We start from the raw sequence: 26,137 nt of genomic DNA, 5'->3' as shown, positions 1-26,137 counted from the left end.
ATTTTGCGGTGACATAGTGTCCCCATGAGTGAGAAAACACTGAGCCAATCATGGCGCAACTAGAGAACATTACCAACCCCTACCAACCCCTATTTTCTGCTGACTCCCCCACCACCACAGAAAGCACTGAGTTAGGCTCAAACGCCTGCATTTTGGAACTGCCTTACACAAGATAGCAAAAAAGAGACCATGTTTGTATGTGGCTTTATTAACTCAATGATTATTTTTATCATGTTTTACATTGTTTGCATACAGATATGTGACACATATTAATGCCAAAATAACATTCAAAACAGGCAACAAAAAACATTAGCTCAGCAAAAAAAGAAACATCCCTTTTTCAGGACCCTGTCTTTCAAAGTTCATTCGTTAGAATCCAAATAACTTCACAGATCTTCATTGTAAAGGGTTTAAACACTGTTTCCCATGCTTGTTTAATGAACCATAAACAATTAATGAACATGTACCTGTGGAACGGTCGTTAAGACACTAACAGCTTACAGACAGTAGGCAATTAAGGTCACAGTTATGAAAACTTAGGACACTAAAGAGGCCTTTCTACTGACTCTGAAAAACACCAAAAGAAAGATGCCAAGGGTCCCTGCTCACTTGCGTAAATGTGCCTTAGACATGCTGCAAGGAGACATGAGGACTGCAGATGTGGCCAGGGCAATAAATTGCGATGTCTGTACTGTGAGATGCCAAAGACAGCGCTACAGAGAGACAGGACGGACAGCTGATCGTCCTCGCAGTGGCAGATCACGTGTAACAACACCTGGACAGGATCAGTACATCCAAACACAACTGCCCGAGTTACACCAGGAACACACAATCCCTCCAGCAGTGCTCAGACTGTCCGAAATAGGCTGAGAGAGGCTGGACTGAGGGCTTGTAGGCCTGTTGTAAGGCAGGTCCTCACCAGACATCACCGGCAACAACGTTGCCTATGGGCACAAACCCATCGTCGCTGGACCAGACAGGACTGGCGAAAAGTGCTCTTCACTGACGGGTCACGGTTTTGTCTCACCAGGGGTGATGGTCGGATTCGTGTTTATCATTGAAGGAATTAGCGTTACACCAAGGCCTGTACACCAAGGCCTGAGCGGAAACGATTTGGAGGTGGAGGGTCCATCATGGTCTGGGGCGGTGTGTCACGGCATCATCGGACTGAGTTTGTTGTCATTGCAGGCAATCTCAACGCTGTGCGTTACAGGGAATGCCAAGAGTGTGCAAAGCTGTCATCAAGGCAAATGGTGGCTACTGAAGAATCTCAAATATAAAATATATATTGATTTGTTTAACACTTTTTTGGTTACTACATGATTCCATATGTGTTATTTCATAGTTTTGATGTCTTCACTATTATTCTACAATGTAGAAAATAGTAAAATAAAGAAAAACCCTTGAATGAGTAGGTGTGTACAATCTTTTGACTGGTACTATATATATATATATATATATATATATATATATATATATATATATATATATAGCTAAACAGGTGGGGCTCAAAATGATGGGTCGCCCCTGCTTGTATGTAATATAACCTATTGGGTCGCCCCTGCTTGTATGTAATATAACCTATTCTGGGAGCCTAGTGAGTGTGTGTGTACGAAATATTTGAAGTGTTTGTAAAATTCACGATGTCAAAAATGAATGGCAGAAAAACGATTGTAACGATTTTCGTGTTTTACTGCTAGGTTTTATGGATATTATGACACGCCCACTCTGTCGAACTGTAAAATCAAAAAGATTGAAAGCCGGAAAAAGAAAAAAATCTAATTCCCCCCCAAAAAGTTGTGGATTTATGTCAACCCTCCAGATTCAGGATATATCATTAACATAGTCATGGCACGCTTTGTGTAAGAGCTATTGAAAATTGATATTTATATTTATTTATTACTAAGGTGTGGATCGTTCTCCATTGTTCAGAATATACTGTACCATCTTCAGTCATATGCTTCGGTCAATAGCTTTTGACGAGAGAAAACCGAAAATCCACCGAATATCAAATATAAAACACATTTTATCTTAGTAAATAACCTTGTGCATTTGTGTACAGTACTTACTTGCAGTTTATATTGGCTCGCTGCCAGCTGCACAAGAATGGGTGTACCCAGAAATACTTTGTGGCTGTCCTAGACTGCAAGGATACGTGCAGGGAGTACAAGTCATGGTGGCGGACGGGCGGACCAAAGGGCGCGTTCAACAACAAAAAACGTTTTGGAATCTTCAGATAGAGATGTCATGAATAGATGCAACATGCATCCTTGGTCTTGTTCTTCTATATATTTATATGTGCAACGTTCGACAACGTTTGGTAACTGAACGTGGCCCAGGGAACAAACAAAACAGAGAAGCGCGACTCGCCCTGGATCCTCAGGCAATTTCGGAGGGCCAGAATCCACCACAGTCCAGCAGCGGTCCTCTGATTTGGCATGCACCTGGAGTAACAACTGTCAAGCTAGCAACTACCTGAAAACTGCAAATACCGCCAGACAGACAAACCGCAGGAGACGAAGAGGAGGTTGGAGGATTGTCAGGGCATGCATATTTTCATCAAGTAGTCTCTGTCCACCGTTCAGATTAGGTAAGCAATAGCAGTACTGTCTGTCTTTGCACACACGTGTTACGTAACTGCACTGCAGCAAATGTCTTTATAAACCTGGCTCTTTACAATAATATTGTTAACAAGTGAATTGGCGAGAAGGGTCTAGTATCAGCGTACAGCAGACTGGGGGTGTGTGGTGTGGGGATTTGAGTCGTGACGCTCGCCTGCACACTAATACGTACCACGCGAGAGTTGGGTTGGCTACACTAGCAAGCTACTTCTCACTCCATAACGTTATCAGAACTGCGGGAAAGCAGTGCTCGATAGGCGGGGGCGAATGACACTGTACCGATGTTGTGAAAAACAGACTTTCCGTGGAGGCTGCTATGCTACTTAAAAAAACTTGGAGGAAAATATTTGGCCACGTTAACTACTGCCGGCGTTGTGCCGAAAATATCCACCTGCCAAAATTCTCCCCACTTCGCGTGAACGCGCACACACTGAATTCTTCATTGCAATGACTTGCTTGCTATTTGAGATTTCGGCTCTTCCCTCGGTTGTCAGTTTAGCCTACATTTCACTGATCTTAGTAGCAGAAAGCATTTTTTATTTGTGTCCTTCCCTTCAAGGCAGCTGTCAATGATCACGTTAGGCTGCGTTTCATTACACTTTTTTTCTGGCGGTTTGATCGCGGGGAGGCACTAGTAACGTGCAGTTTTTGGTTTGGCCATTTGTTTCAAGTGTATTAGTCTATAAATACATCTCTTTGCCAACATTCGTCATCTCTCCCATGTCTTATTCGACTAGTAGTTGTTCTTAACTGTTTATTGCTTGCCTATATTTTACTCACTCTGTTTAATATAACACACATACGTTCACTTATTAATTTCGGTTGCCTATCCTTACGTTAAATTTGTTCTGTTGAAAGTATTTGACTCTAGTGACCAAATTAAGGAAATTATAAGGTGGGTGGTTGGGGGGTTCGGCAGACAAGAAAATGGCCTTACCGAACCCCCCCTCCCCAATTTTGTAACTAGAGTCAAATACTTTATGTGGCACACATCAGAGTAAATAGGCAACCGAAATTAATAATGAATGTATATGTGTGTTTATATTAAACAGAGGGAGTAAAATGTAGGCAAGCAATAAACCGTTAAGAACAACTACTAGTCGGATAAGACATGGGAGAGATGATGAATTTTGGTAGATTTATTTATAAACTAATACACTTGAAACAAATAGCTAAACCGAAAACTGCAGACATTGCTGGTGCCTCCCCGCGATCAAACCTCCATAATAAAATGAATCGCAGCCTAACGTGATCATTGACAGCTGCCTTGAAGGACAAAAATAAAAATGCTTTCTGCTACTAAGATCAGTGAAATGTAGGCAAAACTGACAACCGAGGGAAGAGCAGAAATCTCAACTAGCAAGCAAGTCATAGCAATGAAGAATTCAGTGTGTTCACGCGAGGGGGAGAGAAACTCTGGCAGGGGGGAGATTTTCGGCACAACACTGGCACGGTGATACAGCTGCCCAGTGGGAAACACCTCAATTCGGCAGGCACCTTGACACAAGGGTTAGCCAGAACTGTTCCGATCTGAGATTCAGGCAGGCAGTAAATACATTTTAACCTTTCAGGTTGGAATGTACAGCTGCCGGGCCTGTGCCCGACCATCTGCGCCTTTGCCCTCCTAAAAATAAGTGCCCTCGCAGCTCATGGATTTTTTAAATTTATTTTATTTTATGAATAACTTTTGAGTTAAATGTTTTCTTTATTTTCAATGTTTTAATTTTAAATGTATCGAATTGCAAATCAAATTAGCTAATTTCGTAAACTCTTGAACCAATGAATATTCCCCGCCTCATGTCCGCAGTCATATGAGTGCTGGCTGCATGTGCTGGGCGGAGAGTTTAAATACTGTTATTAACTGGGGGGTTCGAGCCCTGAATGCTGATTGGCTGACAGCCGTATACCACAGGTATGACAAAACATTTATTTTTACTGCTCTGACTAGTTGGTAACCAGTTTATAATAGCAATAAGGCACCTCAGGGGTTTGTGGTATATGGCCAAGTTTCCCCGGCTAAGGGCTGTAGCGTTGCGTCGTGCATAAGAACAGTCCTTAGCAGTGGTATATTGGCCATATACCAAACCCCCTCGGGCCGTATTGCCTATTTGCCTACATTTCAGATGTATCTGTCATGTTTGTCTCTCACTTATAGACAGAGAATGGGGCAATTTGACTTTTTTTTAAGAGGCAGTTGTCAGCAGCCGAACAAACAGCATAACTAGCTAGCAGATAGACCTCATCATTCGCTAGCAGCTGATAGCCTCTCTTTTCCTGAAGTCAATTGTCTCCAGTAGTCAAGTTAAAAGGCCTAGCTGGCACTTGCTTGCTAAGAATGTCAGGAGAGAGTGTGTTGCAGAAAATAAGTAGGCCTGTAAATGTTGACATTTTGGCTACAGAGGTGGTTGGTGTGTATTTAGAGTTATGTATTATGGTGGTGCCGTTTTTTTATAATGAACCGGCTCGGGATATTTTGGGGAAAACATACCTCAATCTAAAGATGGAAGATGTTGCTGTACCCCTAATTATACCATTATCCAAAATGATTGAAATGTGGGCATGGCGTGTAGTGAAATGCCTAATGATCGTTTAGCGTGGAGGTGTACCTTGTAGGAACTGCAGTCTGTAGATAGACACGGAATTGACAGGTGTGATTGAGTGAACCCTGACCGAGCATTCCTACAGTCCTACTGCATTTTTTAAAATGGTAATGCCTGTAGTAATGATTATGACTTAGTCATAAAATAGTTGTAATATTGTTATTTTCAAAATTGTTCCTGTATTCAAAGTAATACTATCATCCACATGGGACAATTTAATTGTTGTATTTGTGATTGATTGAACACAGTTAAACACACTTAGCTAGATTGTCATTGACTCAAAAGCAGCCATCTGTCGGTTTGTCACTGTGTGTACATTAGTATTCACATCTGTGTGTGTGTGTGTGTGTGTGTTTTCTTGTGTTAACCCATCCCAGTACTCATCACACACACCCCTACCAGTCAACATGGAGGATGAACTGATGTTCAGTATGGACGAGGTGGGCAGTGCCCAGCGTAACCCACTGCAACAGAGGACCCCTGATCAACGGGCCCCATCTCTTAGCGACGCTTACGATAGCGACGAGGACGACTACTACATCTGTCCAATCACAGACGACCCTGTCAGCCAGGCCGAAGACATCTGTGGCTATTTAAAGAATCTCGTCCACAGCAAGCAGCTGTCCAACTCCCCCAAAAACTCCTTCTCCTACAAGGTGAGCAGCAGTAGTGTAGGTGCAATATTCACACGGTTCAGTACATTCTGAAAGTGCCATGGTGTGCTGGGCAAAAGCTGACAGGACAAGAGCTGACTTGTTGCTTTGTACTGTTGCTCTATTGTCAGTATGCAAAATGGTGCCCCTGCTCTCACTGCTAGGGATGTGGTCAGAACAACTCTGCCTTAGAGAGAGGGCTTTCTCCTTATATCTATCTCTGCGTGTGTGTGTGTGTGTTTGTGTGCATCTGCTGTGGCTGACAGCAGCAGCTCAGCTTCCTCTCATCTGTGTGCTCTTTCTCTCTCTCAGAACAGTAAGTACCCAAAGAGCGTCTCTCCCTTCACATGATGATGTCATATGTAAACATCCCTCTCACAGTGCGACCCTTGGCCTTCTGATCCAGTAGGCAAGCCTGTAGAGTGGGCTTGATGTGAAGGAATTAATAGCCCTTCCTCATCAGAGTTATAGTTAAACATACAGAGTTGGGAAGACTGTTAGAGATGTAGAATTTATGGGTCGCAAGGTTGGAACCAAGTTCCAAAACACGTTCTACTGTCAATAAGACCAAGAATTCCATTTTCATGGAATGTTCAACAACATAGTCAACTAAACTCAGTATTTTTCTCTGCTGCTCATGTATGGTTAAGTTGCTGATATAAAACAGTTAATTTCTCTACTCCACATAGAATGAAACAGAAACGGAGAAAGAAACTCCACAACAGTCTGTCGGGTTTGGGGCGTTTTCTGACAATGCACGGGTACGTTAATCATGTTTCATTTAACCCTCCTTTTGCATCAGTGACTGTTTCCTTCCTCATCACCTTCCTAACATTCATTTACTCTTTAAATAATTGATTCCTTCCTCCTTTCTTTTTCCATTGTACTTGCATGATCATTTCCCTACCCAATAAATTAGTTTTTTCCTTTAGTTATTAAACAAAAATCTAGATCCTTAATCCACCTAACTGTCATTTTTAATCTCCCCTAATCCATGTAGCAGTCCTAAGGAATCTTATGAAGAGTTAGGCTAATGTAAATGTAATAAGCAGCAAGTAAGCACATTATGATAATGGTTGAAACAAACAGTATTGTTTCTCTTATTCTAAATGTATTTTCAGCTCCAGTGCAGTAGAAAAGCAACAACCAGGCAGGCTGTTTATTTAGTACCATAGTTTACCACTACTCTATCTTATGTCTGGTGGTCCAGTTTTGTGAGGAGATAGTGTCTCTCATCACAAGGGTTCAACTGCACCAGAGACACAGTATATACTATCAATTGGGACGTGTGAAGGGACATACACACTTCAAGTGGCCAGGGACTGACGTGCAATATCTGGTGTCTGTTTCTCACCAACCAGCAGTGGCCTTCAGCCTGTTAAAAACATGACCTTCATATATCAATGTAAATAGTTCAGGCTAAATATACACCAGCCTAAAATGCCACATGTTTGTGAGTAGGAGGGTGCTACTGTAGGGGAGGTTCAGGTTACTAACAGGTTTACGTTAATAGCTAATGCCACTTGGACCACTGTTAGTTCTGAGAAAGTGGAGTACAATAGTCCAGAGTTTTTGGTTGGGAAAACCCCTGGCCCAAGTGCTGGCTGTGGTTATTATCTGGTTATTGTGCAATGTAGGGCTCATGGGGGACTGCCAGATAGGACAGCTAGTGTGAGACTTCTTAATCTTCTAGTAGGTCATATTTGGTCAGAAAATACTTTTGGCCCTGTATCATATAATCATGTCCTGATTGATTACGCTTTTCTTATAATGAAAGTTCCTGAAGCAACCTTCTCATGATCCTCTGTTGATGTGTGTGTCTGTTTGCCATATCTCTGCCTGTATTTTGTTTTCCTCTATCAATTCAAAAGAGTGATTTGCATGTTCCTCAACACTTCCACAGAACCGGAAAGATTAGCAATCTACCTGTCAGGACACTTAAAAAGATGGAATCCGCAGTAAGGCAACAGCCCTACTGTCTGCCCCACCACCAGTGTTATTGTATTTGTTTTGTTGATGAACCGGATGTGAGAAGCGTTACGCAATGTGGTAAATAAAAATGGCAGCACATATTCTGCTGTTCTATTGCGCGTGAAATGATGTCGGAGGGGGAAAAAACTGTTCGTTGTTTGCAGTAACTTCTTTGTTTTTGTAATATTGCAAACTGTCGTGGCAGTTTCACCATTAAGGAGTCCAGCTTTAATCCTGCTATCTGGGTTTGTGTGTAGACAATGTATCTGTCTGTTTCATGTATATATCCCCCGTGTCTGCAGCTTCCCTTAACATAAGCTGTATTACACAGTGAATGTGATAGTTACCTAAAATGTAGGTCATATTTCCCATTGTCCCAGGCGGTCTGGAAAAGAGCCATAGAGAAGGCCAAGGCCATGCCTGACCCATGGGCTGAGTTTCACCTGGAGGAAGTCAAGACAGAGCCATGCATACGATACAGGTACATATTCCTGTGTTTGTGTGTCAGTGGGCTTGATCCCTACCCTGTACTAGAGTTGTTGACAAATACACGCCATCCCCCACCCCTGCCCTTTCTGAAGGTACAGTACATGATATCACTTCATTTCCAACGGCCCTTCCAAGTTTTCTTGGCCAGTGCACAAAGTTCCCTTGTGGCAGATATCAGGGCTGCCTGCCCACACCAAAACACTTCGTTTGAAGCCAAAAGGTGCATTCCGGGGTCAGTCTTTCCAGTAACACTGCACAACTAAGAACAATGCTATATCGTTGTTCCTGAGACGTTGAACATTTTTCCAGGCATTGAGATTACATGGAACTCGCCCAAATTCTTCAGGCAGTGCAGTCAGGACAACAACTAGAGGGATGCCCCCCCCGCTTAGATAATAGGGGTTAGACTTCTGCATTCTCTAACGTGTTTATCTGTATTACTAATCACCTCATACTGTATGACAAAGCCCTGCTTAGACGGAGCCAGGTTAGGGAAGAGGTGTGTCTGGTGTTGGGATCCACTCTCATATTTATTTTCATGGGTTTATTTTAACCCGGTTGTAACCTTACTCTTACTAAGCCTCTCTGGTCTCTTAGCTATTGGCATCGTGCCATCTCCCTTTCCCATGCGCCCAATATGACAACCATGGTACACAGAGTTCTAGGCCGAGAAATACGCATGGAAGGGCAGGACGGACCGTGTAAATATTAGCCTTAGCCTCTGGGTCTGCTGTGTGTCTTCTTATCTGTGTATGGCTGACCCAGTCTCAGACAAACCAAGCTTTCAATATCAGTGTGCATGTTTGAAATGTTCCCTTAATTTATTGTGACGTAATGTCAATATCATATTGGTGATAATGGCATTCCCACAGAACAGAGTACAAACAGGCATATTTGTTGAGTTTGTTGTTGGTAAACACACTCAGTTGGTTGACAAGAATAGCAGCCTATTACCACAGACATGAGGATAAGCAGCTCATGTCCTGGTCAGAACAAATCCATGGACTCTGTTTCTATTTTCTGTCCTAATCCTGACCCCTTCAGTGTACATAGACCACTAGAAGTTACACTTTCTAGTCATCACCATATTGGTTACACAAGTCCAGAATTCTGGCCCATTAGAATGGAATAATAATGTTTGTTTAATGTTTGGTGAATGTTATTTGCTTTATCTTTCCTCAGGTACAATGCTATCACGGCTGCGTGGTCTCAAGACACAGTGCACATCAAGGTTTCTGGCCAGGTATGCCTCTGCTCCTAAATCATCAGTAATCTATAATTGTATTATTGATCAGAACATATATATGTGTAATATACACTGAACAAAAATAGAAATGCAACATGTAAAGTTTTGGTTTCATGAGCTGAAATAAAAGATCCCACAAATGTTCCATACACACACAAAGTTTATTTCTCTCAAATTTTGTGCACACATTTGTTTACATCACTTTTAGTGAGCATTTCTCCTTTGCCAATATAATCCTTCCACTTGACAGGTGTGGCATATCAAGAAGCTGATTAAACAGCATGAGCATTACATAGGTGTACCTTGTGCTGGGGGCAATAGAAGGTCACTCTAAAATGTGCAGTTTTGTCACACAACACAATGCCACAGATGTCTCAAGTTGAGGGAGTGTGCAATTGGCATGCTGACTGCTGGAATGTCCACCAGAGCTGTTGCCAGAGAATTGATTGTTCATTTTTCTACCATAAGCCACCTCCAACGTTGTTTTAGAGAATTTGGCAGTACGTCCAACCGGCCTCACAACCGCAGACCACGTGTAACCACGCCAGCCCAGGACCTCCACATCCAGCTTCTTCACCTGCGGGATCGTATGAGACCAGCCACCCGGACAGCTGATGAAACTGTGGGTTTGCACAACCAAAGAATTTCTCCACAAAATGCTTGTTGTCCTCACCAGGGTCTTGACCTGTCTGCAGTTTGGCGTTGTAACTGACTTTAGTGGGCAAATGCCCACCTTCGATGGCCACTGGCACGCTGGAGAAGTGTGCTCTTCACGCCTGAATCCCGGTTTCAACTGTACAGGGCAGATGGCAGACAGTATGGTGTAGGTTGGGTGAGTGGTTTGCTGATGTCAATGTTGTGAACATAGTGCCCCATGCTGGCGGTGTGGTTATGGTATGGTCCAGCATAAGCTATGGACAACAAACACAATTGCATTTTATCAATGGCAATTTGAATGCTCCGAGATGCCGTGATGAGATACTGAGGCCCATTGTCGTGCCATTCATCCGCCGCCATCACCTCATGTTTCAGCATGATAATGTACGGCCCCATGTCACAAGGATCTGTACACAATTCCATGAAGCTGAAAATGGCCCAGTTCTTTCATGGCCTGTATACTCACCAGACATGTCACCCATTGAGCATGTTTGGGATGCTCTGGATCAACGTGTATAACAGCGTTTTCAAGTTCCGGCCAATATACAGCAACTTCACACAGCCATTGAAGAGGAGTCGGACAACATTCCACAGGCCACAATCAACAGCCTGATCAACTCTGTGAATGAGATGTCGCACTACATGAGGCAAAAGGGTGGTCACACCAGATACTGACTGGTTTTCTGATCCACGCTCTTAGTACATTTTTTTAAGGTATCTGTGACCAACTGATTCAAATCTGTATTTCCAGTCATGTGAAACCAATAGATTAGGGCCTAATACATTTATTTGAATTGACTGATTCCCTTATATGAACTGTAACTCTTAGAAATTGTTGCATGTTGTGTTTTTTAAAATATTTTTGTTCAGTGTAGTGACACTGTTTACTTGAATGTGAACGTTTACAAAAGCTTGGTGAATTGATTGACTTTCTCAAATGATTGATTTGTAATTTTTGTTTCTCACAGCCTTTTGGACGTGGGGCCATGAGGGAATGCTTCAGAACGTAAGTTTCACTCACTATCTAACCTGTACCCCCCCCGCACATTGACTCGGTACCGGTACCCCCCTGTATATAGCCTCGTTATTGTTATTATATTTTTTACTTTATTTAGTAAATATATTTTCTTAATTTTATTTATTGAACCTCATTGTTGGTAAAGGGCTTGTAAGTAAGCATTTCACGTTAAGGTCTTCACCTGTTGTATTCGGCAAAGGTGACAAATACAATTTGATTTGGATTTAATTTGATTATTGTTCAGAATAATTAGTCATATTTGCCATACAGTCTGAAAAGACAGCACAAGATGCACAGGTCCCCAATTCACTTTCCACAAATATCGCTCTCGGACCCATTTAGTCCAGCTTAGAGCAATACATAGATATCCAGATGGAACCAAACATCCCATAACTACAACATTCTAATTCATAACGACAACATTCTAATTCACATCCGTCATGTCTAGATCAGACCACTGGCAGTCCATGCCTTCCACAGAAGAACATCCTTCTCACAAACAACACAATGAGGAAGTAAACCCTTACCCACTAACAAGCCCAAACACTGTTTCTAACCACAAAAAACATGTATGGTTTATCATCAAAAATATACTGCCCAAGAGATACACAATTCCAAAACCTTAGGAATATTGTACGATTTAGTTGTGTAATACCATCTTAGTTTGTTGTCAGTCTGATACACAACTAACATTCTTCAGGGTTTACTTTTTTAAACGTTCCTTTCGTTTTAGTACAGTGCCGTTCTTGTCCTTTGATGCCTCTTTTTCCATATTTCCTTTCCTTCTGCAGGAAGAAGCTCTCTAACTTCTCCCACAGTAGTAACTGGAAGTGTGCGTGTAACTATGTGACGAAGCGCTACATGGAGCCTGTGGACAGGGATGTGTACTTTGAGGATGTCAGGCTGCAGATGGAGGCCAAACTCTGGGGAGAAGAGTACAACCGCCACAGGCCACCCAAACAAGTATGGATGGAACATTTAATTAACCAATGAGTCATCCCGTTGATTGATGGATTGATTGATAGGATTGTGGATTTTTTCCCCCCCCTCCCCCCAGGTGGACATCATGCAGATGTGTGTGATTGAGATGATGGAGCGTCCAGGTAAACCTCTGTACCACCTGGAACACTACATAGAGGGGAAGTACATCAAATACAACTCCAACTCTGGCTTCGTCAAGGATGACAACATCAGGCTCACGCCACAGGTACAGTGGGTGTTACTACTGTAAATGTATTGTCCAACTTTATGGATTACTCCTGAGCTGCAGAACCCGAAGATGCATCTTCATCTGTCTGTTATCAATTGTTAGATTGCGGTAAAGAGGTCAATAGGACTTGATTCTTTTTTTTAATTATCCCTGCCAATTCTTGGGTGCCAGCACGCATCTTTCTCATTCATTCCAGTGAGGCACTACATGGTCTAAATAACTCAACAGGCTAATTTGCTGTACATTAATCCTGCTGCTCTGATTGGATAGAGTGAAGCTGTATCTCTGTCGACTCGCTTCATAATTTCACCCGGTCACTTTCACTTCTCTGTTTCGGTCTGATCATTCAGACTGCTGCTGCCTCCTGCAAGCCTGCTTCTATGATATTTGACCTTTATTTAACTAGGCGAGTCGGTTAAGAGCAAATTCTTATTTTCAATGAATGCCTACCCCGGCCAAACCCAGACGACACTGGGCCAATTGTGCGCCGCCCTATGGGACTCCCAGTCACCGCCGGTTGTGATACAGCCCAGGATCGAAGCAGGGTCTGTAGTGACGCCTCTAGCACTGAGATGCAGTGCCTTAGACCGCTGCGCCACTCGGGAGCCCATAAATCAAATGGTAAATGCGTTGAGGACAGACACGGGTCAGACATGCACACCCCTCCGCAGAGTTTAATCTGCAGCTTGTTTGGTCTATAAACGTGCATGGAGATGGGTATTTTCTACTTAGGCATATTAAAACATTTAATATCATTCGATCCGTCTGTCAATTTATGGATACGAGTATGGCCATGTTGGATGTCAACCCCAATACATGTTTGTAATCGTCACCAATCAACTGCATTGCTGTTAAAAAAGACTGACTACCAACACCAATTTCTGGATGTTAGCTATACTACCAGCTTATATGAGCGGTAGTTAGCATTTAGCAGTCACTTCTTCTAAACCTGAAAAGGAACAACTTCTAATGTTATGCAGCGAAAACAGCCAAATACATCCACATTGTGGGCCTTCTACCTTCTTCTATCCCTCATGGTTTGTGTTCCATTGACCTCTTTGCCATATATATGCTTTTTTTCCCCTTTGTTCTTTGTGTGTGAACCTGCAACCTTTCCAAATTATCTGTAAGCCGCCATTTTTTTTTCGTTTGCCGGTAACCCTAGTATTTTTCTTTATGCCTGCAGGCATTCAGTCACTTCTCGTTTGAACGTTCGGCCCACCAGCTGATTGTGGTGGACATCCAGGGGGTGGGGGACCTCTACACGGACCCTCAGATCCACACAGAGAGGGGGACAGACTTCGGAGACGGAAACCTGGGTACGGCTTTCTCTCACACAGTCAGTGTTAGCAACACAATGAGGTAGACTGACATTTTGAATTGTGACCCACCTAGCGAAAGACTTTCAAATAGATTACAACATACGTGTGTGTGTGTGTGTGTGTGTGTGTGTTACAGGTGTGCGGGGCATGGCACTGTTCTTCCACTCCCACCTGTGTAATAAGATATGTAAGAGTATGGGGCTCACACCCTTTGACCTCTCCACTGCAGAGAAAAGCCAGCTAGACTGCACCAACACACTGCTGGTGAGACCATAGAAATACAGTGCATTCAGAAAGTATTCAGGCCCCTTCCCCTTTTCAACATTTTGTTATGTTACAACCTTATTCTAAAATGTATGAAATGAATAGTTTTCCTCATCGACACACAATACCCTTAACCTTATTTACATAAGTATACAGACCCTTTGCTATGAGACTCGAAATGGAGCTCAGGTGCATCCTGTTTCCATTGATCATCCTTGAGATGTTTCTACAACTTGATTGGAGTCCACCTGTGGCCAATTCAATTGATTGGACATGATTTGGATTGGCACACACCTGTCTATATAAGGTTCCACAGTTGACAGTGCATGTCAGAGAAAAAACCAAGCCATGAGGTCAAAGGAATTGTCTGTAGAGCTCTGAGACAGGATTGTGTCGAGCCACAGGTCTGGGGAAGGGTACCAAAACATTTATGCATATTGAAGGTCCCCAAGAACACAGTGGCCTCCATCATTCTTAAATGGAATAAGTTTGGAACCACCAGGACCCTTCCTAGAGCTGGCCGCCCAGCCAAACTGAGCAATCGGGGGAGAAGGGCCTTTGTCAGGGAGGTGACCAAGAACCCGATGGTCACGCTGACAGAGTTCCTCTGTGGAGATGGGAGAACCTTCCAGAAGGACCACCATCTCTGCAGCACTCTACCAATCAGGCCTTTACGGTAGAGGGGCCAGATGAAAGCCACTCCTCAGTAAAAGGCACATGACAGCCCGCTTGGAGTTTGCCAAAAGGCACCTAAAGGACTCTGACCATAAGAAACAAGATTCTCTGGTCTGATGAAACCAAGATTGAACTCTTTGGCCTGAATGCCAAGCATCATGTCTGGAGGAAACCTGGCACCATCCCTACGGTGAAGCATGGTGGTGGCAGCATCATGCTGTGGGGATATTTTTCAGCTGCAGGGACTGGGAGACTAGTCAGGATTGAGGGAAAGATGAACATAAAAAAAAAGTATCTGAATGTCCTTGAGTGACCCAGCCAGAGCCCAGACTTGAACCTTATCAAGCATCTCTGGAGAGACCTGAAAATAGCATCAGTTTTCTGTTTTTAATAAATTTACAAACATTTCTAAAATGTTTTTGCTTTGTCATTGAGTAAATGTATTCAAAAACAATATTTTTTTGGAACAAACCTGTAACGTAACAAAATGTGTAAAAACTCAAGGGGTTTGAATACTTTCCAAATGCACTGTAAAATTATCTTGAAGTAGAATCATAGGGCGTGTGGCTGACACACAGCATCACATATCTCCTAAGTATAGCCACAGTTGTCATATTACCACAGAAATGATATCAGTACATCAGACAGAATACTACCTCACCTAAGGCTAAGACCTCGGTCACTGTTTGCAGCTTTTATGCAGCTATTTAGAATGGTCATCTTTTAACAATATTTTCAACCCTCTACTCCAATCAGAAGTCAGCCCAGACGGTACTGAGGGGTAGTGAGGAACAGTGTGGTTTCACTCGTTTTCGTACTATATCAGGGGGCCGTGTGCCCCCACTTCTCTCCCACCTGTCGGAGACCTCGTCTGGGGACGACTCTATGAGTGACATAAGTGACTCCATCCCCTGCTCGCCCCTCGCCTTCCCCGGCTCTCCACTAGGACAGCACTTCTCTATGGGCTCCATGGGCAGGTCTCCTCTGGGTAAGAACAGTTTTTAGAGGTTATGGTTCACCCAAATTACAAACGTATCACATATTTTGAAGATCTAGAAGGTAATCTGTGGGCCTGTAAAGTCAGTGACCCAATATCTGGGTTTGTTTTCTTATTTTCAGCCCAGCATTAGCATTATTTTCCAAATAGCATGCCTAAATCCCCATAAAACTAACTTCAAAACAGTTTTATTTGGTACCCTAGGCTAGAGTGCTCTGTTTGAGATATAGTTGAACTACTTCAACATGATTCAAAAAAAAAAATATTATCAGCCATTAAACATTTTAATCTAACGTCTGGTTTCTCATCCTCAGGTTGGTCTTTCATAAATGAGATGGATGAACGGGAGAAACACAACCGCAGCCACAGCCCAGAACACAAGGTCAGTCAAGGCTTTGTGGAAATGACTCTGGTGATTCTGATCACAAGAATGACATTAGTTATGATTGGTTGGCATGTACTGAGGGCTGTGTTTGTTCTCTTCCTGTAGGACTCAGAGAATGGAGGAGACAGTGGTTGCCCAAGTGAGAGGAGGAGTGAAGGGGACCCAACCGACCATGCAGATGGGGTACATCTTCTCCACACCAACACTTGGTCTTAGTGAGCCTGTCCATCATAAATGCTTTATGGAAACTGTCAAATGCTGTAACACTTGGTACTCTTCCTCTTTTGTCTTGTATTGTTTATCTATAGCTGACACCAAAGTTATTGTTCATGTTTGCTCACCATGACATGGATTCTTTCTTGACTCACCAGCATTAAAAGCTGTTAAACTATTACCCTTTGTATAGCTATGTTAGTGTGAACCTGGCCCTCTCTTTAGCTCTGTTTATGGCCTCTTAGCAGTAGGTTTTATACTGTATGATGTCACCATGTAGGCCCGCCCCCACCGCTACAACAGATACTACTCTGAGTCGGACGAGGACAGTGTGAGACGGGTAAACAAAATAACCATGTCTGATCTTCATCACCACCATAATCATCATAATCAACAAAGCCACCATCGCCATAATCCTGTCCTCATCCCTCTGTGTCACCCACTATCCCCTTGCTCACTAGTGTAGTGTTCCTGCGATCTAATCTATGCCTTCATCCACAAGCTAACTGAGTTCTTGCTGCTGTCTGTCTCCTTACTAGAGAAAGGTTCCCAGCAGATCTTCCCCTAACCCAAACTTAAACTGTCCTGTCGTAAACACCCCCAGCAGCCAACCGGTGATTCCCTGCCCTCTGCATGAAGCCCTCTAACACGGGCCTCTCCCTCTAGTGTGGAGCAGCTGTTGATTTTACACTTGCTTGTTTTCTAACGATACATGCTTAGTATTGGCAAAAGTTTGAGTGCACCCAAGAAAGGGAATGCAAACTTGTTGAAACACAACAGAGAAATCACCAGCAGCCCTGTGTTTTAGTCTAATTCCTTGTTTGGCCTGTCCATGTCAACATGTCTACCTGTCCCAATACTTATCAAATCACCTAACCAATCAATCAGTCTAACTGCCTGTTCACCAGAATCATGTTTCGTCTCTTAGTGCATGTCTGGAGTGTGAAATATGATTTGCATTAGTGCTTGAGTTGTTACTTTGAACAAGCAATACTATAGATACAGTGCTTCATTGTCCTTTCCTAAGCTCTGTGTGTCTGTGTCCAGCTGACAGATGATAAATGGAGTGTCTACCACTCGTCTCGTTCTCATGTCCACCGGCCATCCTGTGTTGCTGTGGAGATGGAGAGACTTGACTCGCTGATCCTGGAGAGGAAGATTGGCAAGTCCATCCTGGGGAAGGTGAGTGGCGCGCACACATGACCATACACACACACACACACACTAAAAACACACACACACACACACACACACACACTAAAAACACACTATATCTCCTCTGGCCTCTCCCCCAGGTGCACCTGGCGATGGTGCATTACCACGAGGCTGGTCGGTTCTGTGACAAGGAGGAGCAATGGGACCAGGACTCAGCCATGTACCACCTGGAGAGAGCCGCCATGTGTGGGGAACTAGAGGCTATCGTTGCCCTGGGACAGTGTTACCTACAGCTGCCACACCATATACTGTCAGAGATGGAGCTAGAGGTATTTAATCAAATCAAATTGTATTAGTCACATGCGCCGAATACAACCGGTGTAGACCTTACAGTGAAATGCTTAATTACGAGCCCCTAACCAACAATGTAGTTTAAAAAAATTCAGATAAGAATAAGAGATAAAAGTAACAAGTAATTAAAGAGCAGCAGTGAAATAACAATAGCGAGACTATACAGGGGGGTACTGATACAGAGTCAATGTGCGGGGGCACCAGTTATTTGAGGTAGTGTGAATATGTAGGTAGAGCTATTAAAGTGACTATGCATAGATGACAACAGAGTTGTGAAGGGGGGGGCACTGCAAATAGTCTGGGTATCCATTTGCATTCTGATACCGCCTGGTATAGAGGGGCTGGATGGCAGGAAGCTTGGCCCTGGTGATGTACTGGGCCATGCGCACTACCCTCTGAGGTGCCTTGTGGTCGGAGGCCAAGCAGTTGGCATACCAGGCAGTGATGCAACCCGTCAGGATTTAAATGTAAAAATAATTATATATATATTTTTATTTCACCTTTATTTAACCAGGTAAGCTAGTTGAGAACAAGTTCTCATTTACAACTGCGACCTGGCCAAGATAAAGCAAAGCAGTGCGACACAAACAACAACACAGAGTTACACATGGAATAAAGAAGCGTACAGTCAATAACACAATAGAAAAAAATAAAGTCTATATACAGTGTGTGCAAATGGCGTGAGGAGGTAGGCAATAAATAGGCCATAGTAGCGAAGTAATTACAATTTAGCAGATTAACACTGGAGTGATAAAAGAGCAGATAATGATGTGCAAGTAGAGATACAGGTGTGCAAAAGTGCAGAGAAGTAAATTAAAAACAATATGGGGATGAGGTAGGTAGATTGGGTGGGCCATTTACAGATGCACTATGTACAGCTGTAGTGATCGGTTAGTTGCTCAGATAGCTGATGTTTAAAGTTAGTGATGGAAATACAAGTCTCCAGCTTCAGCGATTTTTGCAATTCGTTCCAGTCATTGGCAGCAGAGAACTGGAAGGAAAGGCGGCCAAAGGAGGTGTTGGCTTTGGGGATGACCAGTGAGATATACCTGCTGGAGTGCGTGCTACGGGTGGGTGTTGTTATCGTGAGCTGAGATAAGGCGGAGCTTTACCTAGCATAGACTTATAGATGACCTGGAGCCAATGGGTCTGGCGACAAATATGTAGCGAGGGCCAGCCGACTAGAGCATACAGGTCGCAGTGGTGGGTGGTATAAGGGGCTTTGGTAACAAAACGGATGACACTGTGATAGACTGCATCCAGTTTGCTGAGTAGAGTATTGGAAGCTATTTTGAAGATGACATCGGCAAAGTCGAGGATCGGTAGGATAGTCAGTTTTACTAGGGTAAGTTAGGCGGTGTGAGTGAAGGAGGCTTTGTTGCGAAATAGAAAGCTGATTCTAGATTTCATTTTGGGTTGGAGATGTTTAATATGAGTCTGGAAGGAGAGTTTACAGTCTAGCCAGACACATAGGTATTTGTAGTTGTCCACATATTCTAGGTCAGAACCATCCAGGGTAGTGATGCTGGGCGGGCGGGTGCGGGCAGCGAACGGTTGAAAAGCATGCATTTGGTTTTACTAGCGTTTAAGAGCAGTTGGAGGCCACAGAAGGAGTGTTGTATGGCATCGAAGCTCGTTTGGAGGTTAGTTAACACAGTGTCCAAAGAAGGGCCAGAAGTATACAGAATGGTGTCGTCTGCGTAGAGGTGGATCAGGAAATCATCCGCATATATATATATATAAAAGAGTCGGCCCAAGAATTGAACCCTGTGGTGTACACCCATAGAGACTGCCAGAGGTCTGGACAACAGGCCCTCCGATGCGCTCGATGGATGCTCTCGATGGTGCAGCTGTAGAAACCTTTGAGGATCTGAGGACCCATGCCAAATCTTTTCAGTCTCCTGAGGGGGAATAGGTTTTGTTGTGCCCCCGTCACAACTGTCTTGGTATGCTTGGACCATGTTAGTTTGTTGGTGATGTGGACACCAAGGAACTTGAAGCTCTCTACCTGCTCCACTGCAGCCCCGTCGATGAGAATGGGGGCATGCTCGGTCCTCTTTTTCCTGTTGTCCAGAATCATCTCCTTTGTCTTGATCATGTTGAGGGAGAGGTTGTTGTCCTGGCAACAGGTCTCTGACCTCCTCCCTATAGGCTGTCTCGTCGTTGTCGGTGATCAGGCCTACCACTGTTGTGTCGTCTGCAAATGTAATGATGGTGTTGGAGTCGTGCCTGGCCGTGCAGTCATAAGTGAACAGGGAGTACAGGAGGGGACTAAGCACTCACCCCTGAGGAGCACCTGTGTTGAGGATCAGCATAGCAGATGTGTTGTTACCTACCCTTACCACCTGGGGGCGGCCCGTCAGGAAGTCCAGGATCCAGTTGCAGAGGGAGGTGTTTAGTCCCAGGTCCTTAGCTCATTGATGAGCTTTGAGGGCACTATGGTGTTGAACGCTGAGCTGTAGTCAATTAATCGCATTCTCACATAGGTGTTCCTTTTTTCCAGGTGGGAAAGGGCAGTGTGGAGTGCAATTGAGATTGCATCATCTGTGGCTCTGTTGGGGCGGTATGCAAATTGGAGTGGGTCTAGGGTTTCTGGGATGATGGTGTTGATGTGAGCCATGACCTCCTTTCAAGGCACTTCATGGCTCCAGACGTGAGTGCTACGGGTCGGTAGTTGTTTAGGCAGATTACCTTAGTGTTCTTGGGCACAGGGACTATGGTGGTCTGCTTGAAACATGTTGGTATTAGACTCGTACAGGGATAGGTTGAAAATGTTAGTGAAGACACTTCACTTCGGTCACCGCATGCTCGCAGTACACGTCCTGGTAATCTGTCTGGCCCTGCGGCCTTGTGAATGTTGACCTGTTTAAAGATCTTACTCACATCGGCTGCGGAGAGCGTGATCACACAGTCTTCCGGAACAGCTGGTGGTCTCATCCATGTTTCAGTGTTATTTGCCTCTAAGCGAGCTAGAAGTAGTTAAGCTCGTCTGGTAGGCTCGTGTCACTGGCTTAGCTGTGCTTCCCTTTGTAGTCTGTAATAGTTTGCAGGCCCTGCCACATCTGACGAGCGTCGGAGCCGGTGTAGTACAATTCGATCTTAGTCTTGTATTGATGCTTTGCCTGTTTGATGGTTCGTCGCAGGGCATAGCAGGATTTCTTATAAGCTTCCGAGTTCGAGTCCCACTCCTTGAAAGCGGCAGCTCTACCCTTTAGCTCAGTGCGGATGCTGCCTGTAATCCATGGCTTCTGGTTGGGTTATGTACGTACAGTCACTGTGGGGATGACGTTGTCAATGCACTTATTGATGAAGCCAATGACTAATGTGGTGTACTCCTCAATGCCATCGGAGGAATCCCGGAACATATTCCAGTCTGTGCTAACAAAACAGTCCTGTAGCTTAGCATCTGTTTTATTGATATAGTCACTGGTGCTTCCTGCTTTAATTTCTGCTTGTAAGCAGGAATCAGGAGGATATAATTATGGTCAGATTTGCCAAATGGAGGGCGAGGGAGAGCTTTGTATGCATCTCTGTGTGGAGTATAGGTGGTCCAGAGTTATTTTTCCTGTGGTTGCACAATTAACATGCTGATAACAATTTGGTAAAAACAGATTAAAGACCCCAGCTACTATGAGCGCCGCCTCTTTGTGAGCGTTTTCTTGTTTGCTTATGGGGAAATACAGCTCATTCAATGCTGTCTTAGTGCCAGCCTCTGACTGTGGCAGTATGCAAACAGCTACAAAGAATACAGATAAACTCTCTCGGTAGGTAGTGTGGTCTACAGCTTATCATGAGAAACTCTACCTCAGGCGAGCAATGGCTTGAGACTTCCTTAGATATCGTGCACCAGTTATTTACAAAAATACATAGACCGCCGCCCCTTGTCTTACCAGGCGCCATTGTTCTATCCTGCCGGTACATTGTATAACCAGCCAGCTTTAGGTTGATGTTGTCGTCGTTCAGCCACGACTCCGTGAAGCATAAGATGTTCGTTTTTTTTTTTTTTACAGTGCATTCGGAAAGTATTCAGAACCGTTGACTTAAAAAAATACATTACAGCCTTATTCAAAAATGTATTAGATAACCCATGATGACAAATTAATAAAAAATTTAAAACTGAAATATCACATTTACGTAAGTATTCAGACCCTTTACTCCGTACTTTGTTGAAGCACTTTTGGCAGCGATTACAGCCTCAAGTATTCTTGGGTGTGACGCTACAAGCTTGGCACATCTGTATTTGGGGAGTTTCTCCCATTATTCTCTACAGATCTTCTCAAGCTCTGTCAGGTTGGATGGGGAGCGTCGCTGCACAGCTATTTTCAGGTCTCTTCAGAGATGTTTGATAGGGTTCAAGTCCGGGCTCTGGCTGGGCCACTCAAAGACATTCAGAGACTTGTCCCGAATCTACTCCTGCATTGTCTTGGCTTTGTGCTTAGGGTCGTTGTCCTGTTGGAAGGTGAACCTTCACCCCAGTCAGAGAACCTGCTCCAGAGTGCTCAGGACTTCATTCAGGATCTCTGTACTTTGCTCTGCTAATCTCGATCCTGACTAGTCTCCCAGTCACTTCCGCTGAGAAAAACATCCCCACAGCATGATGCTGCCACGACAATGCTGCCTTCATGTGCCTTTTTACTGAGGAGTGGCTTCCATCGGGCCACACTACCATAAAGGCCTAATTGGTGTAGTGCTGCAGAGATGGTTGTCCTTCTGGAAGGTTCTCACATCTCCACAGAAGAACTCTGAAGCTCTGTCAGAGTCACCAAGGCCTTTCTCCCCCAATTGCTCAGTTTGGCCGGGCGGGCAGCGCTAGGAAGAGTCTTGGTGGTTCCAAACTTATTCCATTTTACAATGATTTAGGCCACTGTGTTCTTGGGGACCTTCAATGCTGCATAAATGTTTTGGTACCCTTCCCCAGATCTGTACCTCGACACAATCCTGTCTCAGAGCACTATGGACAATTATTTTCGAGCTCATGGCTTGGTTTTTGCTCTGACATGCACTGTCAACTGTGGGACCTTCTATAGACAGGTGTGTGCCTTTCTAAATCATGTACAATCAATTGAATTTACCACAGCTGGGCTCAAATCAAGTTATTAATGACTTTGTCATTATGGGGTATTGTGTGTAGATTGAGGATTTGTATTTTTTTTTTTTTATCCATTTACGAATAAGGCAGTAACTTAACAATGTGTATTAGAGAGGTGTCTTTTTGAATCTCTCTGTTATTACATGCTATATGTTGCTGTCTTGTCATCAGGACAACTCAGGGAGCCGTATGAAGGGCTTTAAGTTCCTGCTGCAGGCTGCTGAGGCAGGACACAGATCCTGCATGATCCTGGTGGCCAGGGCCTTCGACACCGGCATCAACCTCTCACCAGACAGGTCAGAGACTGGTGGAACATATCAGATACAGTATCAACTTGTGCTGGGCTGTGTCTAAAATGGCACCATATTTATTGATTAGCCTACATGGCGATTTCTACCTAGAGGGCTGAGAAAGATTGGAATTGATCAGGACTGTGAAATGGATATTATAAAAACTATTATAAGCCTTCTCTGTGGTTCTCAGGTCCCAGGACTGGAAGGAGGCGATGAGATGGTACAACTGTGCCCTGAACATGACAGACTATGATGAGGGGGGCGAGTTTGACGGCATGCAGGATGAGCCTTGCTACCGGCTGCTGGCCAGAGAGGCTGAGATGTACCAGGAGGGGGGCCACAGCCTGGACCCAGACCCACAGAGAGCAGGTAAGATACAGCAGAGAGAACCACACCTGAGCTTAGAACCTAGAACTATTAGCCAACAGTCCTAACTCGAGCCTTCAGTGTGATAACCTTTGTTGTACTTACAGTAACTAACCAAATACTCACTTTCTCTCTCTCTCTCCTGTGCAGGTGATCTGTTCACAGAGGCAGCAGACGCAGCCATGGAGGCGATGAAGGGCCGACTGGCCAACCAGTACTATATGAAAGCAGAGGAGGCCTGGGGCATGATGGAGGAAGAGGAGTAGGAGACAGGGACTGGCACTGCCAGGCCAAAGGAATCGGCTAAAGCAGAAACAAGCTGGCACCCAGGATAATGTTGTGATGGATTTTCCTCCCTAATGGTTTAACGTTTACAGACACATTTACTGTGTGATTTCCAAAATGCTGTGTGATTGTTTGATCTGTATATGACCTTTTATGCAGCCGTCCTCCGGCTTAGCTATCTTTCTTGGTGCTTCAGAGGGAATTATGTCTGGTCCTTGTCTTGTACATTTTTCCCCTTTTCTATTCCTGTCCCCATTGCCCTTTGGACTAATGAATATGGTTGCATTTCAGAGGCAATTTACCGAACTGAAAATAAGCCATTTCAAACTAGAAAAGTAAATTTCCTGAAAACAATTGTGCTTGCTAGCTTAAAGGGATATTTTAGGATTTTTTTCATTGAGGCCGTTCATCTACTTCCCCAGAGTCAGATGCACTTGTGGATACCATTTTTATGTCTTTGTGTCCAGTAAGAAGGAAGTTGGAGGTCGTTTTGTGAGCCAATGCTAACTAGCATTAGCACAATGACAAAGTCTGTGTATCTGCTAGCATGCTAGTAGATACCCATAGACTTAGAGTAATTGTGTTAAAGCTAGTTGTGTTAATATTTGTAGCTGAAATTGTTACAGATAATTAGCATTGGAAGTGTCTACCATTGTTCTTACGGTTGGCATTGAATTCATGAAGTTTCATGATAGTTTATATAAATTAATTGAAGTTGGGATAGCCTAAATGTTTTAAAGTTGGTATTGTAGCTTATTCCATGGGTCTCATTCAAACCCATGTTAATATATGGTAATATGAAATGGTTATAGTATAAAAAATCTGAATGCAAGCACACTAAGTTGATTTCAAAGTCTGGTTGGAGTTGATAGCTAAGCATCCTGACACTGTACAGCATCCCTTTCTTAAGGCGTGCTTCAGTTCGGCTGGCCCTTAGCCAAACTCGGCTAGCCAAACTGAACGAGTGTGCTCACATACTCCCTTAAAACACATTCGCTTGAAAAACAGAAAGAAAACCCGCCAATAGTAGTTTGTCCATTTTGAGATGAAGTAGCAAGTATACACTTCTTCAAAATAGTCAGAATTAATCTAAGAACTCAAGAAATGTCATTAATTTTGATGTTTTTGCCTAGGAGATCTTAGACCTGCAATTTGACATCTAACTAGGATGTTTGGTACAGTATTTGTTTATGAAAAAAATTGCATGAAAACGAGTCATCTCTCGTTGAATGACAGACTTTATGGAAGAATCCCTACTGTTGACCTACAGTAGACTTCGTTAGGCTCCAAACTTCGGCTTGCCTCTGGAAAGAAATGTGTGCTCGAACAAACGAGAACAAAAAAAACTAATCGAAGTCCGAAACGTCACAAAATGTCGTCATAATATATGCACGAACTCTACCAAACTTTTTCGGCTGGGACGCGTGCAGACGCCTTTAAAAATACGGTGACAATTTCAGAAATGAAATGGGCTGTTACTGCAAGTTAAGGTGAACACAAAACAACTCTCAAATATAATGAAAATGTCTATACATTTCAGCTATTTCAAAAACATTGCTCTGCTATTAGTATTTTTACTGTATAAATGTTGGGCTCAACGAGACAATTCTGCTTACACTGCCCTGCTTAGAGGGGGGCAACGGTCGGCCGAGTGTCGTGCGCGACCTCCGGAGGTAGCGTTCGAGACGTGAGAAATGTGCAAGTTTACATTACGATTATGTCTCTCGAGTATCCCTCAATTCTCCTTAATACTTGTCAATGAGAATAGACCCTTAAACGGTTCAAGAGGAGATGCGTTTTGACTTTTAACAAAAGGGCCATTAACTCAAAGGTAATGGCCCTTGTATTGCCATTAAATGCATTGGAGATCATGTAAAAAATAAATATATATAAATGCTCTAAAATATAAATGCTCTAAAATGAATACAAATTCTCAAGCAATCTAGGTTTGGGCTGGTTGTATGTTTTTAAAGTTGGTTTTGAGTTCAAAACTTAAATCCTTTAAGCTCTAGAGCGGGTGGAAGAAATCTAATAAGAATGCATATTACATTTTAAGAAATCTAGAGTGGTCGTGCCTTCAGCAAGCACATTAATTAATGTTTGATTCATGAAGTAAACATTTCATGAACAAATGTTGTTTACTTTGTGTTGGTTTTGCCTAACACTTTTGTAATAGAGGGCACTTGTTGCATTGTTTGCATACTTGTGTATATGACTGCATGGAAGTAGCTATATGTAAATGTCTCTTGACTTTGGAATAAATATGATTTTATTGCA

General features: G+C 43.5%; 1 protein-coding gene across 6 annotated transcripts; it reads left to right on the top strand.

Moving 5' to 3' along the window:
• The first annotated feature begins 2,128 nt into the window (after positions 1 to 2,128).
• On the top strand, positions 2,129 to 26,137 carry LOC106589523 (eukaryotic elongation factor 2 kinase). Of its 6 annotated transcripts, XM_014179607.2 has the most exons (20): positions 2,129 to 2,590; positions 5,599 to 5,877; positions 6,564 to 6,635; positions 8,226 to 8,326; positions 9,517 to 9,577; positions 11,206 to 11,243; positions 12,047 to 12,218; positions 12,313 to 12,462; positions 13,652 to 13,784; positions 13,924 to 14,051; positions 15,483 to 15,714; positions 16,038 to 16,105; positions 16,214 to 16,291; positions 16,602 to 16,661; positions 16,861 to 16,935; positions 17,369 to 17,503; positions 17,617 to 17,805; positions 23,088 to 23,212; positions 23,400 to 23,578; positions 23,726 to 26,137. In XM_014179607.2, the coding sequence occupies exons 2-20, from the start codon at positions 5,629 to 5,631 to the stop codon at positions 23,839 to 23,841; spliced, it is 2,361 nt and encodes a 786-aa protein (XP_014035082.1). In that variant the 5' UTR covers positions 2,129 to 2,590; positions 5,599 to 5,628; the 3' UTR covers positions 23,842 to 26,137. The 6 variants fall into 6 exon arrangements, with proteins under 6 accessions (XP_014035082.1, XP_014035083.1, XP_014035084.1 ...); XM_014179608.2 differs by lacking the exon at positions 16,602 to 16,661 and having other exon boundaries at positions 2,130 to 2,590; XM_014179609.2 differs by lacking the exon at positions 6,564 to 6,635 and having other exon boundaries at positions 2,131 to 2,590.

The sequence above is a fragment of the Salmo salar genome, chromosome ssa28 (assembly GCF_905237065.1).
Source record: "Salmo salar chromosome ssa28, Ssal_v3.1, whole genome shotgun sequence".
Classification (NCBI taxonomy): Eukaryota; Metazoa; Chordata; class Actinopteri; order Salmoniformes; family Salmonidae; genus Salmo; species Salmo salar.
The sequence above is the reverse complement of the archived record's forward strand: the minus strand, read 5'-3'. Positions and strand labels throughout refer to the sequence as shown.

Coding starts and splice junctions, on each gene's coding strand:
- LOC106589523 (XM_014179607.2), top strand. CDS start 5,629: ATGGAGGATGAACTGATGTTCAGTATGGACGAGGTGGGCAGTGCCCAG. Junction 15,715..16,037: donor CATGGGCAGGTCTCCTCTGG/GTAAGAACAGTT, acceptor TCTCATCCTCAG/GTTGGTCTTTCATAAATGAG. Junction 16,936..17,368: donor ACACCCCCAGCAGCCAACCG/GTGATTCCCTGC, acceptor GTCTGTGTCCAG/CTGACAGATGATAAATGGAG.